Source organism: Argentina silus, assembly GCF_951799395.1.
Source record: "Argentina silus genome assembly, contig: scaffold_145, whole genome shotgun sequence".
NCBI classification, from domain to species: domain Eukaryota; kingdom Metazoa; phylum Chordata; class Actinopteri; order Argentiniformes; family Argentinidae; genus Argentina; species Argentina silus.
In genome coordinates this window covers 1-17,500 of record NW_028153258.1, presented here as the reverse complement: position 1 = coordinate 17,500, position 17,500 = coordinate 1, and the positions used below count along the sequence as shown (strand labels likewise).

The following is a 17,500-nucleotide window of genomic DNA, read 5'->3' as shown; positions in this document are numbered from 1 at the left end:
GGTAGTGCAGTATATGAGCAGTATAGTAGTGCAGTATAGTATAAGTAGTGCAGTGTAAGCAGTACCATATATGAATTAGCAGTAGCATTATGAGAGAGAGAGAGAGAGAGAGAGAGAGAGAGAGTCATTTAGCAGACGCTTTTACCCAAAGCGACTTGCAGTGCAGTGAGTCCATAAATTGTTAGTAGATATGGTCCCAGCAGGAACGCAAAATGTTAGCCTAGCTAGCGACCACTGAGAGCCGCGCAGGGCCACTTACTGAGGCGCGGCGTCCTCTGGAGGAGCTGATTACAGTCATCTAGGCGGTGAGGAACTGCGTCACACGGAGGCTTTACAAAGACATCGCATGACTTTCACCCGTTAACGTCTGTGTGGTCCAGTGAGGAGACAACTGGCTCATAAACGCTGGCTCTACCACACACACACACACACACTCACTCACACACACACACACTCTCATGCACGCACACACATACACGCACATACTCACACACGCGCACACACGCGCACACAGACGCGCGCACACACACACACATACTCGCACGCACGCATGCACACACACTCTCTCTCACACACACACACACACACACACACACACACATACAGCTGGCCTGAGAGAACATCACTGTTGTCTTATTTCTAGCCGGAGAGAGGGAGGGAGGGAGGGAGGGAGAGAGGGAGGGGGCGAGTGAGAGGAAGAAAGGAAGGGAGGATGAGGATGATGAAGAGGTGTAAAAAGGCAATCTGTATCAGCTGGAGCAGTCTCATGGTTGTCGCCCCCCCCCCCCCCCCCCCGTCCCCCCCCCCCGTCCCTGATTCTCTGGTTTCAATCCGCCACACTGTGTGTGTGTGTGAAGTGTGTAGTTAGTGTGTGTGTAGTGTGTGTGTGTGTGTGTGCGTGCAGTGCTCTAGTCTCTGCCCTCAGGGTTCCTAGTGGAACCAATGCATTCTGTCTGTGCCTTGTGGAGACTGGTGCCGATTTAGACACTCACTCCCAGCTCTCTCTCATCCCTCTCTTTCTCTCCATCTCCCCCTCCCTCCCTCCCTCCCTCTCTCCTTCCCCTATCGCCACAGTCTCTCTCTCTTCCTTCCTCCCAACCTCTCATCGCGCTTTCCTACTCTCTCTATCTTCCCTCTCCTCCCCCCCTCCCCTCCCCTCCCTCCCTCCCTCCCCTCCCGCCCTCCTCATGCATCAGTATACCCTGCCGGCTAAAGAGAGAGAGAGAGAGAGAGTTGTTCCGATTAAACAGGGCTCATGTTTTTACAATCTGGCACTATGAAAACCGATAGGCACCATTCACGACATAATGCTGTGTGTGTGTGTGTGTGTGTGTGTGTGTGTGTGTGTGTGTGTGTGTGTGTGTGTGTGTGTGTGTCTGTCTGTCTGTCTGTGTGTGAGAACCGATAGGCACCATTCACAATGTAATGGCGGGCAGGCGTGTGAAATCAATACCGGGCGTTTGTGTGGTGGAGCGCGGCCCCTGGAGGTCTCCAACAATGAAAGGCCGGCCGACAGATTGCGGAGGTGTGAAAAGCCACGTCTGTTTCTCCTTCCTTTCACTCCCTCCTTTTCTGTCTGTCTGTCTTTCTTTCTTTCTTTCTTTCTTTCCCTCTCTCTCTAGCTCTCCCTGTGCTGCTCTATTGCCCCTCTCTCTCCTTCTCTCTCTCCCTCTCCCTCTCTCCCTGTCCGCCCCCTCCCCCCCCCTCTCTCTCTCTCCCTGTCCGCCCCCTCCCCCCCTCTCTCTCTCCATCTCCCTGGCCCAGGGTCAGCCTATGATGATTGACATACCACAGGCCTGGCCTCTGACGTGACACCTGTCACAGACACCGTGTTCAGGTGATTGAACCGTGACCCCCAAGGTCGCTGCTCCTTTTGCAAGGCAGCCGTAAACAATGGACCCTTTTTTTTTGTTGACGTTTATTCTCTTCAGCGAGCAATCGAAAAGCACGAGAACAGGGCTCAATACCCGTCAGCCCCCAAGCACCTGCTTAAAGACTCTTGAACTCACCTCAGAATGTGGAATACAGAAGCTTCTAGAACAAAGGCCTTAAAGAAACGAGAACTCACCTCAGAACGACGGAATATATAGAAGCTTCTAGAACAAAGGCCTTAAAGGATCGAGAACTCACCTCAGAACGACGGAATGTGGAAGAAGCTTCTAGAACAAAGGCTTCTCTAACTGACCGTACAGATTGCTCCGTCTCTGTGCAATCACATTCCCAGCGTCTCGTTAAACGTGTTTTTCGTCTCCTCTCACGAGGCGAACGGTCCCATTTCGACGGCGTATTGCTTCGTGATTGAAGTGTAATTGGAAGAGCCGTATACGTTTACAGTGCCTGATGTGTGTGTGTGTGTGGGGGGGGGGTTGGGACAACAACAACAACAACAACAACAACACAAATGCATTGTGGGTGTTCTAGGGGCATAATTCGCCACACTTCCAAATCCTGTTTCTATAGAAATGAAGAAATCACTGTAGGATATCGCGGCGAAAGCCGGTTCCCGCCTCCTACGTGCGGCTCGGCGACGGGAGAATAAGTCTGGCTGTCACAGTCTGTCGGGGGCGGGGGGGGCCGGGTCTCAATTGATTAGCGATGCTGTCTGTGGCTCTGAGAGGCAGTGATAGCTGAGGAGGCTCCTGTAACAAGCGTCAGATTGATAGGAGATTAATCCACACAGGACGGGGATACAGTACTGTTGTACGTCTTTCTCTTGTTTATACCCTGAGGGGGGGGGGGAGGGAGGGAGGGAGGGAGGGAGGGGAGAGAGGGAGAGAGGGAGAGAGAGAGGAGACATGGAGAGAGAGAGAGAGAGAAAGACAGATGGAGAGAGAGAGTGAGAGAGAGAGGAGAGACATGGAGAGAGAGAGAGAGAGAGAGAGAGAGAGAAGCCCCGGCCTTGAAAGTCTGTCGGCAATTTGAGGCCTCTTTTGTACTTTGTATTGTATCAGTTGTCAGCTGGCGCTGAGGTCTCGCCACTGTTTAATAGACAACTTAATTACATTTCAGAGGCTCGACACGAATCAAAAGTCGGCAATTACCACGCGGGCCAGACGGTCGTTGGCAGGTGCGGAAGCGTCGGGGGCCCCGCCGCGGTCACGGCGAGGGAGAAGAAGGGAAAAAAATAAAAAAAATGGCATTCTCGTTGTTTTTAACCGCCCCTGGACATCGCAAGTGAACGGGCAACGGAGGAACAATTACCGAGAGCTTGGAGTGTGTGTTGGAGGGAAGGAGAGAGAGAGGGAAGGAAGGAGAGAGAGAGAGAGAGAGGGCTGGTCAGAGGAACGGGGGGGGGGGAGAGAGAGAGAGAGAGAGTGAGAGAGTGTGATGCAGACTGACTGCATTAGTCACAGTGGTAAACAATGAAGGGCAGAGAGCAGGGGTTGGAGGCGCTGAGCAGTCCAGAGCCCGTCCAGGGGGATGAACAGCCCCGGGCGCTGGTTTAAGGGCCGTGTAGCTAAGCCCGGGCTCCCGGAACCCAAATGAAAAAATATGCACTCGACAAGGTTAACAGTGTCCGTCCCTGTAGAGAGAGACAGAGAGAGTGTGTGTGTTTGTGCAAGTGCGTGTGCATGGGTATATGTGTGTGTGTGTGTGTGTGCGCGTGTGTGTGTGTGCCTGTGTGTGCACTAGGGTTGGCCAGGTATAAAGGTATTACCGGATATTACTTCTGTCAATACCGTTCATACCGTCTCCACCTATATTGTGTGTGTGTGTGTGTGTGTGTGTGTGCATTGCTTGTGTATCATTGTTTTTGTGTATCAAATGAATTAAACCCTCATGTTTTCTTCTCTCTCCCCCTCCCCCCCCCCCCCCGCCCCCCCAGGCCCAGACTGCAGGCACAGAGGAAGTTTGCCCAGTCCCAGCCCAACTCCCCCAGCACCACGCCAGTGAAGGTGGCGGACCCCGCCCTGCCCACGCCCACGTCCCAGATCACCGACCTCTCTCGCCGCAAGCCCAAGACGGAGGACTTCCTCACCTTCCTCTGCCTGAGAGGTGACGCCGCCCTCCTCAAACATCTCCTCAAACATCTCCTCAAACATCTCCTCAAACATCTCCTCAAACATCTCAAACATCTCCACATGCTGGACACACACACAAGCACATACATGCACGCACGCAAGCGTGCACACACACACCCATACAGATACTTTCACACACACACGCACAAACATGTAGATACTTTCACACCCTTACACACACACACACACACACACACACTGTCACACACGCACACACACACACACACACACACACGTACAAACACAAACACATAGATACTTTCACACCCTTACACACACACACACACAGACCGTCATACCTTCACACACACACACACACACACACACACACACACACACCTTCATAACTTCACACCTTCATAACTTCACACCCTCACTCTACACACACACACACATGCCCTGTGCTCCCACATCCTAACCCTTCATTCACCCCCACACACCCCAACCCCATGCCAGCACCATATTTCACACTGTTGCAGTGTTTCACCATCCCAGTGCTGCCCCCCCCCCAGCCTGGGCTAGGGCTTCCGCTCAGCAGCCACATATCCCAGGAGAGGCCCAGGCTTCGCTTTCGGCCTACCTCTCACCCAGTTTCACCCAGAGTAGCTGTGCGTCAGTAGAAACAGTTCAGATGGGGGTCTGGTTCATTGCCACTGTTTTTAAACTCTACCTTTGACACAATGAACTCTGGAAGTCTGACAAAACAAACACCAGGGCCCGTATGTCTCCTTTGAGGTTACACACTGGCCATGACTATAGGTACTGTTTTAACTATGATTAATGAAGGTGCTACTGCTATCAGCTACCCAGTCTCTGTACACACACACACACACACACACACACACACACACACACACACACACTGGCATAGTCAGATAAGGGTGCTCCTCTTGGAAAGTCCACCTCAAAGCCCAGTGAGGCCTGGCTTACACCCGCCCGCCAACGCAAACACAGACACACACACACGCACATACACGCACACACACCCACCCACACACACACATACACACGCACACACGGCCAACACAAACACACACCAGAGAAGACAAACACTCCACTATCACTGACAGGGTTCAGAAGTTATCCCACCCCACCTCCCTGGCCGCTCGGCCTGTTCTGAGGAGTGGGCGCGCGTGCTCGTGCGTACGTGTGTGTGTGTGTGTGTGTGTGTGTGTGTGTGTGTGTGTGTGTGTGTGTGTGTGTGTGTGTGTGTGTGTGTGTGTGTGTGTGTGTGTGTGTGTGTGTGTGTGAGAGAGTTCAGGGTACTTAATCTGCCGTGCCCAAGGCCGGCACAGGGAGCGCCTGTCGGTGTCGTGAAAACTCTACGGGCCGTGAGCAGGTCACTGTCAGAGAGCTGTCTTTGAGGAGGGCCCCATACCGACACGTCTGTCCCATTCTCTCCCACATCATCTTCCTTCACTGATTTAATTGAAGTCGAAAAGGTGACTTCTCCCCTCACCCAGAGCCCTCAAAGAAACGCCGTGACTCTGTCACAAACAGAATTAGCCCCTGCGGAAGACGGATGTCCCCATTAGATTAATGCGGTATTACCATTAACCTCCGCTTGGCTCTGTAAAGTAGAGCCGCTAGGAGGAGAGAGAGGGAGGGAGGGAGGGAGGGAAGGAGAGGGAGGGAGGGAGGGAGGAGGGGGAGGAGAGAGGACTTTTTCTTTTCTTTTTTTTTTTTAAAGGCAATGTCACTTTAATCTAACAAAGCACGTTCATATTATAATTAAAGATCATTGAAACTGACAGAGGGTGCTGTGAGTGAATGATTCTTTTTGGAAGGGATAATGTCTCTTTAGAGAGGAGAGAAGGGGAGAGGAGAGGAGAGGAGAGGAGAGGAGAGCTGCAGTTCCAGTTCTACAGTTTAACGTATCTATTGTTATCCCCTGTCGCCTTGCCAGAGAAGGACATGGGAGGGAGGGAGGAAGTGGTTTGGACAGGCCCTCTGCTCATCTACAGAGTGGCCTCTGGCTGTAGTCAGAGCCAAGGTGACCCTTAGAGCATGGATGCTAAGCTACCTCCTGACCAGTGTATTGCGGTGCTGGTCAGAGCCATAAGCTACAGGCTAGGATGCTAAGCTAGCACCTGACCAGTGTATTGCGGTGCTGGTCAGAGCCATAAGCTACAAGCTAGGATGCTAAGCTACCTCCTGACTGTGGTATTTTTCACTCTGCCACGCCCCAGTTGACCACTGCACCCCTGTCCCTGCGGTAGGTGTATTTATAGACCCACATTCCCCAGCCGTGTGTGTGTGTGTGTGTGTGCGTGCGTGTGTGTGTGTGCGTGTGTGCATCTCATGTGCAGCTGAGCTCATGCTGTCTTAATGGCATTTTCATACACAAGGCTGTGCTCTTTTCACTTTGGCTTTAATGACCCTCCTTACTGAAGAGACTCGTACGAGGAATACTAAGTGTGTGTGTGCCGTCTGTGTGTGTGTGTGCCGTCTTTTTGTGTGTGTGCCATCTTTGTGTGTGTGTGTTGCCGGTTTGTCGTCTGTGTGTTGCCTGTGTATCATCTGTCTGTGTGTCGTGTGTGTGTGTGTGTGTGTGTGCTGCCTGTATGTCGTCTCTGTGTATGTCATCTGTCTGTGTGTGTGTCGTGTGTGTGTGTGTGTGTGTGTGCTGCCTGTATGTCGTCTCTGTGTATGTCATCTGTGTGTGTGTGTGTGTGTGTGTGTGTGGTCCGTGTGTGCGCGTAGCTGGCATCCAGGGGAGTGATAGACACCGTATATAGTACGTTACAAAGAAGAGCCGTTTTACCTTCTAAACCCTTCAAAGCGGCGTTCGGCCTTTTGATGTCATCTCTGGTGTCCCTGAGGTGGCTGGCCCAGCGAGGGCCCTGCTGTGGAATAGCTTAGAAAGAACAGTTCACACCAGCTGTGTGGAACTGTTAAACGTCCTCAACGCCGTCGTTTTATTTAATCGTATTTTTGTTCATTTTGTCATCAATCAAATAAAAAAAGGGTGGCGGTGGTTGTTGTTGGAAGGATAGGGAAGGACTGGGTGTGTGCGTGTGTGCGTGTGTGTGTGCGTGTGTGTGTGTGTGTGTGTGTGTGTGTGTGTGTGTGTGTGTGTGTTCGTGTGTGTGTGTGGTTGGAGGGTCAGGGGGGTTGCTGTGAGGTGAGCACACACTCGATAGGAAAAGATCAAAAGATCAATGGGCTTCCTGGTAGCAGTTGGAGGTCAAACGGGTGGTTGTGTTCAAACGGGTCCTCTCTCCAGGTCCGTCTTATCTGACGCAACGTGACACATTTACCCATAGTCCCCCCTCACTCTGACAGGTTCATAAACGCTCTGGAAAATGAGACGTTACCATAATAAACCCCGGTCGTTGGGCTTGGCAATGTAAAGTTTTCCCTTGCTTTGTTCTCTCTCTCTCTCTCTCTCTCTGTTTTTGTCTCTCTCTGTCTCTCTCTCTCTCTCTCTCTCTGTTTTTGTCTCTCTCTCTCTCTCTCTCTCTCTCTCTCTCTCTTATTCATTTGGGATTTTAACACCATAATGAGTTGCTTGTGACGATATCTTTTTATATATCATATCTCTGGGGAGTGCTGTGTGTGAGAATGAGTGAGTGTGTGACACAAAGCTGGAATCGCAGGCCGTGTGTATGTGTGTGTATGTGTGTGTATGTGTGTGTGTGTATGTGTGTGTATGTGTGTGTATGTGTGTGTCTGTGTGTGTCTGTGTGCGTGTGTGAGAATGAGTGAGTGTGTGACACAAAGCTGGAATCGCAGGCCTGGTGTTTATGTCCTACATGGCTTCTCAAATCCCCAGGACTACGGGTGTTTATATCCGTGGAGAACTCCATCTGGAGGCTGTCCAGGAGTCTGTCTCTGGCTGCACAGGGCGCAGTGTGATCTACGGCAGGGTGGGGGCGCTAGAGAGACCAGGAAGAAGAGTTCAGGGTGGAAGGGTTGAAAAGAGGACACACACACACACACACACACACTCTCGCATACACATACACACTCTCTCACACACACACACATACGGCTGAGATAAGGACAGATAAGGTTGTAAATAAGTAACTCTCATACAATATAATCTCCCTGTGTTACATAACAGGCAGTTCCAGGAGTGTGCGTGGGCGTGTGTGTGTGTTCAGGCAGTGCGTGGTGTTTACCTCCATACCCCCAGGCCCTCTGCTCTGCCAGCCAGCCCATCCCTGTGCCCTCTCCCCTGGGTTCCACGGGACCAGGAGAGGGGCCTCTTTCTGGATCTCTTATCGATCCACGTTCCCTGTAGCCGGCCCAGAGTAGATGACCCCGGTCTAGGCTAGGACGTTCACCTCTCCTCGGAATATGTCCCTTCCTCCCCCCCCCCCCCCCCCCCCCTTCCATGTCTACTGTGCCTCGCCACCTCTGAGGAGAAACAAGGACGGATGATTTGTATTCAATTAACCCTAAGGGAGTTGGCTCTAAGCTACACCACACACACACACACACACACATACACACACTCACTATCTCTCTCTCACACATACACAGACACACACACCCACACACACTCACTATCTCTCTCTCACACATACACACACACACACACACACACACTGACACACTACACTGTGTCGTGACTGGGGCCATGTGGCTGATGATGCTGCTGCCGTGGCGACGGCGGGGAGGCAGGCTGATTGAATTTGCGGCGGGTGACTCCTGGAGCGGAGGGCGCGCGGGGTTAATGGATTTGCAGACATTCAGGAATGTAAATTGGAGCAGATATAATCCCTAATCCGGCAGGATTCTCTCCGCTGCCTCACTCGCTCGGCCCTGAAACAATGTTATTGAAAAAAAAAAAGCCCCTCCTCCCCCCCGTCTCCCCCCCTCCTCAGCCGTCTTGTTTCTGAGGGGTGAGTGAGCGAGCGAGCGAGCGAGCGAGTGGTGAGGGATGAGGGGTGAGGGATGAGGGGTGAGGGAGAGGCCATGGCGCCCTGACACCGTCTCTCGGCACGTTTAGACCTATGTCCCGCTCTGTGATTGGTGCAGACAGTCTGAAGGATGGAGCAGCTGCTTCAATTGGCGGAGGTCAGGAGGAGTACGTAGACGGGGGTCGACTCGTTCTTTCCACAGGCGCCCGGGAACTGCAGTCTGTCCACTTTAACTCCACAGGCCAATAGCGTCCTCCTAAATTCAATTTAATTCAGTTTAATTCAATACGACTTTTCAATATAACTTTATTTTATCCCCCTGGATAAGTTTTCCCCTGGAGGAAAAAAAATTAAGTGTTATTGAATTGAATTTAATGTAGAGCATGCTATTGGTCTGTGTTTTAAGTACATTTAAGCGAGTTTAAGCGAATGAATGTTAGAGGATTATAAGTCCATGTTTTTTCGTTCTTTCTTTTTTTCCGCCTTTCGGTGAAACCTCCCCTGACTTGGCTGTTTTTTATCCCTCTTTGTTGAAACATCCATTTTTGAAGAGACAATGAGGTGTTTTTTTAAAAAGTGTGTTTGGGCCTGTAATTACGTCTGCTCCTAGTTAAACATGATAATCATTATAGACTCCTTCAGTCCTCATTATGATCTGGCTGTGGTCGGGAGGCAGCAAGGGGACATGAAAGCCTGGGTAATGAGGGATTGGAGAGAGGGAGGGAGGGAGGGAGAGAGGGAGGGAGGGAGGGCGGGAGCGAGCTGGAGCCAGGGCCTGGATGTATTTGCTGTCTGTGTGTCTGGCTGGGCTGGACTAGCTGGCTGTGTAGAAAGAGAGAGAGAGAGAGAGAGAGAGAGAGAGAGAGCTGACAGGCTGGGATCTCTGGCCAGAGACCCAGGGAGCCCCATCAGCCCAGCGACTCCCCGCATTCCCCCATCGTAAATCCTTCACTCCGCTCCCACATCTCCCTCCCTCCCTTCAATCCCTTCCTCTGCACCTCCCTCCCGCTGTCGAGACACCAGTCACGGAGCCAACCAGTCTCACACACACGCACACGCACGCGCACACACACACACACACACACACACACACTCACTCTCTCTCTCTCTTTCTCCCTCTCTCAGACGACCTGCAGAGTCAACCAGTCACCCATTTTCCTCCCTCCGTCCTTCCCTTCCCTCCCTCCCTCCCTCCCTCCCTCCCTCCCTCTCTGGGTCTCTCTAGAGGCCTACAGTAAACACAGGAGAGCTCCAGTTATTTTTAGGCCCCTGGAAAAGATTACAGGATACTAATTGTCCTCTCTCTCTCTCTCTCTCTCTCTCTCTCTCTCTCACTCTCTCGAGTTTTGGGTTTCCACTGTTGGGAATACTCAGCCCTCTAAAGCCCCCTCTCTAAAGATATCCCTCACTATCACAATCCTCTCTGGACCCCCCCCCCCCCACACACACACACATACACACATACTCACACTACTCCCCCCACCCACTATGCCCCTCAGTCTCCCATCTCCCCCTAAGCCCTTTAATACCCCAATCAACCCCTGCCACTCCTCCACCTCCATGCCCCCCTCCCCCTGGGTCTGCTAGCCATTGACCCCCGTCACCCCCGCCAGGGGAGTTAATTGCAGCCATTTAGTTAATGAAGCGAGTCATTTGGAGCTGATTGTGGATCATCCTGTGTTTGTTTGTTCTGCTTCTCGGCAGCTTGTGGCCAGGGGACTGGACGTTGATTCCTTAGTGCTGAGGATAAGTGGGAAGATCGTAGACACAGATGTGTTACCTGTATATAACATGCAGGGGAGGCTGGTGGAGGTAGAAATCGGAGGACAGGGCTCATTCTAATGCAAGGAATGGAATGAGGAATGGTGTCATCCTTATTTCCATTCCGTGCGTCACAGTGAGCCCGTCCTTCCGATTTCTACCTCGACATGCATTAGAAATGATCTATACATACATACATATATATATATATATATATATATATATATATATATATATATATATATATATATATATATATATATATATATATATATATAGTACACAGCTTAGTAATTATATTTAATAATACATATTTCACTTCAACGTTAGTACTTCATTCACAGTCAGGTTGCGGATGCTAACTTAGTTACCCTATGATTCCCTCTAGGCAACGATGCCCTGGTAGTTTCAGGGCTGATGGTAGGGTAGGCCAGTCATCACGAATGCTCCTAGCTTGACTAAAGTTCGGAGTGAAACCAGCACCTCACCAAACTCCGTTTGAAGGACAGAACATACAGTATGTCAACACAAGTGCGTTATATCCTAACCAGTCTTTGTTTCTGCAGTGCACTCACCCTACCTACAGCACACTAAAGCAAAGGCCAGAGATAAACACTGTCACTTAATCATGAGGGTCTATTTGTTTTTTTTGACCAAACATGGTCTGGAATGGCACCCTGTTCCTAGACACCAGCTAGGCCCTCACACACCCAGCCCAGGCATAGCTTCTGGTCTCCTACAGTACAGTAGTGTCAGTACATCTGGCCTACCAAGGCCTCGTCTCTGCGCAACTCTTGTACACTATGCTAGCTACAGCTATGTGTTAGCCCCCATCTGGCTTAGCCCCTCCTCTGGACGTAGGCTAGCTACAGCCGTGTGTGTTAGCCCCCCTCCTCTGGACGTAGGCTAGCTACAGCCGTGTGTGTTAGCCCCCCTCCTCTGGACGTAGGCTAGCTACAGCCGTGTGTGTTAGCCCCCCTCCTCTGGACGTAGGCTAGCTTCTGTTGTGTATGTTAGCCCCTCTCTGGGTGTAGGCTAGCTACAGCTGTGTGTGTTAGCCCCCTCTCTGGGTGTAGGCTAGCTACAGCTGTGTGTGTGTTAGCCCCCCTCTGGGTGTAGGCTAGCTACAGCTGTGTGTGTTAGCCCCCCTCTGGTTTGCTACAGGCCACTCCTGTGTGTGTGTTGGTGTGTGTGTGTGTGTCTGTCTGTGTGCGTGTGTGTGTGTGTGCGTGTGTGTGTGTGTGTTAGCTCTCCTCTGGGTGTTCGCTAGCTACAAGCCAAGTCTCAGTATCATTATAGTATCGAGTGCGTCCGCGCGGGCGTTTTGTCCCTGTCATAGCCACTAGCCGAGCTCCATTGTGCCGCTGCTCACTGTGTGTCCATGTGCGTGCAAGTCACACGGCTCAGATGGCGCTCTAATTCATTACCGCTCTCCAGTAACCTTAGAACCATCGGCCCGTCTCCATTGTCCGCCTCTGATTAGGCCGCTTCATTCACAATGATTTAGCTAATTATTGATGCTTAGCTTCAAGCACCTCTTTCTAGAGCTGTTCTATCCCACCCAGCTAAACACACTGATATAGAATGTATAGTACTGTATAGAATTTCCATCCGTTTGAAAGTTGATTTTCTAAATTTCTGAATTCTTCAATTGTTATTTGATGTCCTACTAATTCTAGCTTCACCACGTCTAATTTCAGGTTGGTCCTCCTGGCAAAAAGAAGGTTAGTTAAATTTCTACACTTTTTTTTTTGTTTTTAAATGAATACAATTCAGAATTGACAATGATTTAGAACAGAACATGTTTATATTTTGAAGTCCAGAATCGTGTACGGTGTTGACTGTACTGCATTTTCCATAAGCTGACATTTTGTAATAGCCTTGCATTTCTACACTGTACCAAAAGAAACATATGATATGATTTGACACTGGAATGTGATACATTTGTTGGATGTTATGCTGTTAAGAACCACAAATATAGTACGGTATTTATAGAACTTCCACATCTAAACATAATCAAAGCGCTTTTGTATTTGAGAGCATTTGAGACTATTACAACCTTCTAAATCCATAAACCAATAAACCACAAAGTCATAACACATGGTGACACACACACACACACACACACATATATATATATATATACACGCACACAAACACTCACAAACGTATACACACACACACACACACACACACACACACACCCACACAGTGGTCACATGCTAACACAATGGACTGTGTGACCCCAGAGAAATGAGTGGTCAGGAGGGCCGGCAGCTGGTGCTCCAACAGCCTGCTCTTTGTGCTACAGGGGTCAGAGGTCAGCTGGGGTGAGGAGGTGGGATGCATATAGCGGAGGGGATTGGATATTTTCGGGTCATTGGCCTATGTTAGATGTGTGTGTGTGTGTGTGGGGGGGGGGTGGGGGGTGGGGGGTGTATTTTGATTATTGCATTTTGAAATCCAAGGTTACAACATATTTTTGGAGAACCTTAGACTCAATGTAACGCAAATATAGGATTTTCATCATCAATATGATTTTTTTTTGATTGATTGATTTTTTTTAAAAATGCCTTTTGTAACATGATTTGGTCAACGACCCGCGTACGGCCTGAGAGGGGGATTATAAGAGGTTATAAGCTGGGGTTCTAACAGCCGCCGAGATGGAACAAGATCACGTACGCTGACGAGACCATTAGCATTCCACACAGCTCACACTGCGGCCTACTGTGGTCCAGCGTAACGCTACCCTATCAGCTTATCTGCACCTTTCCTCCACATGACCTGTCTGCTACTTGATTTACACACTCCAATTACATTACAAAGGACTTGGGGTTGGATCGTGAGACGTGTGTGTTCCCGAGGTGTGTATTGTCGAACGGAGCGCTGTTTGCAGAAGACACTCCCTCTTGGCCGAGCCCCAGCCGCCTAGCCCTTAGCTCCTAGCCCCTAGCTCCTGTTCCTTAGCCCCTAGTCCCTACCTCCTATTCATTAGTCCCTAGTCCTTAGCTCCTAGCCCCTAGTGCCTAGCTCCTAGTTCCTAGCCCTGGACAAGGAAATAAAGTCAGATTTATCGCTGACTAATGACGGCATGTTTCCAGTGCTCTGTCTCTGCCCATGCACCAGACTCTCACACACACACACACACACGCACACACACACACACACACACACACACGCACACACGCGTGCGCGCTCCAGCACGTCCTCATGTTTCATTTATGAGACATACACTGGAGTACGCTTGGAGATAATGATAATTGTTCTGCATGTTAAGCCACGGGAGAGAACGAGGGAGAAAGAGACAGAGCGAAAGGGAGAGCTTGTGTGTGTGTGTGTGTGTGTGTGTGTGTGTGTGTGTGTGTGTGTGTGTGAGAGAGAGTGAGAGAGCTAGATAGAGCTAGAGAGGCTAGCTATCTGAAGGGTACAGAGTGGTGAGACTCTAGGCTCAGTAGAGACCTGCTCCAGCTCCGCATCTGGAGAATAAACCACCATCAGTGATCTCACGGCACAGGTCTCTACCTCCCGTCTACCTGGGTTCTCTAGGCACCATAGAAACATGTCAACATTAACTCTGGAACACACACACACACACACACACACACCACTCCCCTAATGCCACTAATGGAGAGATGGAGAGATGGGTAGGAGGATGAGGGCATGAGGGAGGCGAGGGGGGGGGGGGGAGAGGAGGGGGGAGGAGGGGGGGGTAGTTCCTCAGGATTTCACTTAATGCACCACTGCCCTGCCAGTGTGTCTCTCTCGTGATGTTTCAGCCCCCAGGTGCCCCTCATCCGCCTCACTTGACTGGCTGCTTTAGTATCATTGGGCCATTTTAGGAACTTGATTAAGGATTCCTCAGTGGAGGGAGTGCTCTTGTTAGAACTGATTGTTGTCTGTTAAAAGAATTGTATTGCCTTGTGTAAATTGTGTCCTTTTAAAATCTTGACGTAGATAATAGTGATGCGTATGTTTTTTTGTAATCAGGACACCCTTGAAAAAAAGACCTTGGCCTCAAAGAGAATCCCCCAGAATAATTAAAGGATAAATACAATGTTTTTTTTTTTTTTTATAAACTATTTCTCCACTGACACTGTAGTGTCGGGTATGTTATGCTGTAGCACAAACTCAAACTGTCTTCTTCCGAATGGATCACAGTGGAGAGTGTTATTGAAATTGCAACTACACGGTCCAATCTGGCCTCCTCTTCAGATGTCTGATTGCCAGCGTGTTGCGTTGCGTCGTGTTGTGTATTGTGATGCAGGGCAGGGCACGCCAGTGTATCGCGGCGCATACCAGCGGGGGGTTAGACCGTCGGAGGACAGGGCTCATTGTAACGCACGGAACAGTACGAGGAATTGTCACGATGCCGTTTCCTCGTTCCGTTCCTCGTTCCAGTTCCTCATTCCGTTTTGTGCATCGCAAACGAGCCCGTCCTCCGATGTCTGACCCCCCCCGGTGCATACAGTAAACAATCCAGCATTCCCTTAGGAGAGAAGGGGGCTTGGTAGCCGTTGCACTATACGATATTGCCTCTCAATCAGAGGTTCGGTCGGCAGCCTTTTTTGTTGTTGAGAGCTTGTCGTGTAAAGCGGCGCGAAGGAGTCGGTACAGCGCACTTCTATGAATGAATCTGGTTTTATTTGCCCGATATTTATTCATTATCCGTAACGCCGCCGTCTGTCATCACGTTTCCGTCTTGGCATCGCACGACTACTTGCTCTCCGGTTTTTACGGCGGGCCAACGTTACGGCGGCCGTGAGATTTAGTGTCATACTTCCGCCTTTATGGCGTTTTATGGCGTGCTGTGAGTCTTACTGCGCCGTGTAGGCCCCGGCGTCATGCCCCCCCCCCCCACCCCCCCCGTGTGGGTGTGTTTTTTTGTTTTTTTTATAGGTTAGGTTCCATGTAATGTCAGCCGGGTTGTCACATGATGCGGAGGATTGAATTGGATTTTTATTCCACATGGAAACGAAGCAGACTGAAGGGAGGGAAGGAGGGATACAGAGAGAGGGGAGAGACAGAGGGAGGGAGAGGGGGGAGGGATACAGAGAGAGGGGAGAGACAGAGGGAGGGAGAGGGGAGAGGGAGGGGGGAGAGACAGGGGGAGGGAGACAGAGGGAGGGAGAGGGGGGAGGGAGACAGAGGGAGAGGGGAGAGACAGACAGAGGGAGGGAGAGGGGGGAGGGAGACAGAGGGAGGGGGAGAGACAGAGAGGGAAGGAGAGGGGGGAGGGAGACAGAGGGAGGGAGAGGGAGGGGGGAGAGACAGAGGGAGGGAGAGGGGGGAGGGAGGGAGAGGGAGGGGGGAGAGACAGAGGGAGGGAGAGGGGGGAGGGAGGGAGAGGGAGGGGGGAGAGACAGAGGGAGGGAGAGGGGGGAGGGAGACAGAGGGAGGGGGGAGAGACAGAGGGAAGGAGAGGGGGGAGGGAGACAGAGGGAGGGGGGAGAGACAGAGAGGGAAGGACAGAGAGAAGCAGTGCTCCGTGGCTGTCTCTCCTTCAGCAGCAAGAATGCCCTAATCCTGTTTTTAAAGTTTTAAGAGCGTCAGATTTGGACGGATTAGCTCAGCAGCGAGGCTCAGTTTATACAGTCACTCTGTCAGCTGTCGTGCGTGTGTGTGTGTGCGTGCGTGTGTGTGTGTGTGTGTGTGCGTGCGTGTGTGTTTGCATGCGGTTTTCCTCAAGAGTACAGAATTTCTCTTTTCCATCACTTCATCACTGCTTTGTTGGTTTTTGGTGGTTTTAACCTCTCTCTCTCTCCCCCTCCCCCCCCCTCTCCCCTCCCCCTCCCCTCCCAGGCTCCTCAGCGTTGCCCAGTAACATGGCCTACTTCGGGACTTCTCAGGAGGAAGACGATCTGGACGATGATGAAGAGTGCGAGGACGTGAAGCCGGCGGCCAGCGTGGCGTCCACTTCCTGCCAGTCCACGCCCAGGAAGGGCAAACCGCCAGGGAAGCACGCCGTGAACGGCCACGGTATGGTCTCTCTCTCTCACCCTCTCCCTTTCCCTCTCTTTCTCACTCTCTCTCTCTCTCTCTCTCTCACCCCCCTGAATAGTCCACCTATATTATCCACTAATGGGCTCTCCAATGGCTATTCCACATGTTTTAGTGCTACCATATGAAAAGGTCGATTCCATATGTTTATCCCTATACAGAATTGGGGGCTCTGCTTGCTCCTAGCCCCATTCCATCAGGGGAGGCCGGCAGAGGTAGAAATCGGAGGACGGGGCTCATTGTCATGCATGGAACGGTATCAAACACGTGCATTGCTGATACCACGTTGTGTTTGACACCGTTCCTCGTTCCGTTCCACGCAGAACAATGAGCCCCGTCCTCCGATTTCTACCCCCACCGGCCTCCCCTGCGTTCCACCTATCCCAAGCAATGGCCTGTTTCAGCCCTGTTGCAAATAACATCCCATCCTCCGTACACGACCTTTAAGCTATTTTAACACTATGGTCATTTTAACACTAGGACCATTTTAACACTATGGTCATTTTAACACTAGGACCATTTTAACACTATGGCCCTTTGAACCCTATGACCATTTGAACCCCATGACCATTTGAACCCTAAAACCATTTTAACACCCTGACGATTTGAACCCCATGACCATTGACCGTACAGTTTAGTTAGCAGACTGCCCAGGCTACTGTATATTGCATGTCTCCCCCCTATGGCCCTATTACCCAGGGCAAGCTACTGTAGGGGAAACCCAGGCAGTTAACACTCTGACCAATCACGTCCAGGGAAACCCAGGCATTTAACGCTCTGACCAATCACGTGCGGGCACGGGGGGAAATAGGGGTGGGCCGTTTCCAATGGTTCCTCATGTGCACAGGGACC

At 51.0% G+C, this 17,500-nt stretch overlaps 1 protein-coding gene across 1 annotated transcript in view; it reads left to right on the top strand.

Annotated features, from left to right (window-relative positions):
* LOC310824326 (protein Jumonji-like) overlaps positions 1 to 16,627 on the top strand; it is a gene marked incomplete at both ends in the record, with an annotated part of 33,518 nt that extends 16,891 nt beyond the window's left edge. Inside the window, 3 exons of the mRNA XM_083697580.1 lie at positions 3,827 to 3,996; positions 12,352 to 12,375; positions 16,451 to 16,627. Coding sequence (XP_083553706.1) covers positions 3,827 to 3,996; positions 12,352 to 12,375; positions 16,451 to 16,627 — 371 coding nt within the window. The remainder of the gene's footprint in view (positions 1 to 3,826; positions 3,997 to 12,351; positions 12,376 to 16,450) is intronic.
* Positions 16,628 to 17,500: the final 873 nt, after the last annotated feature.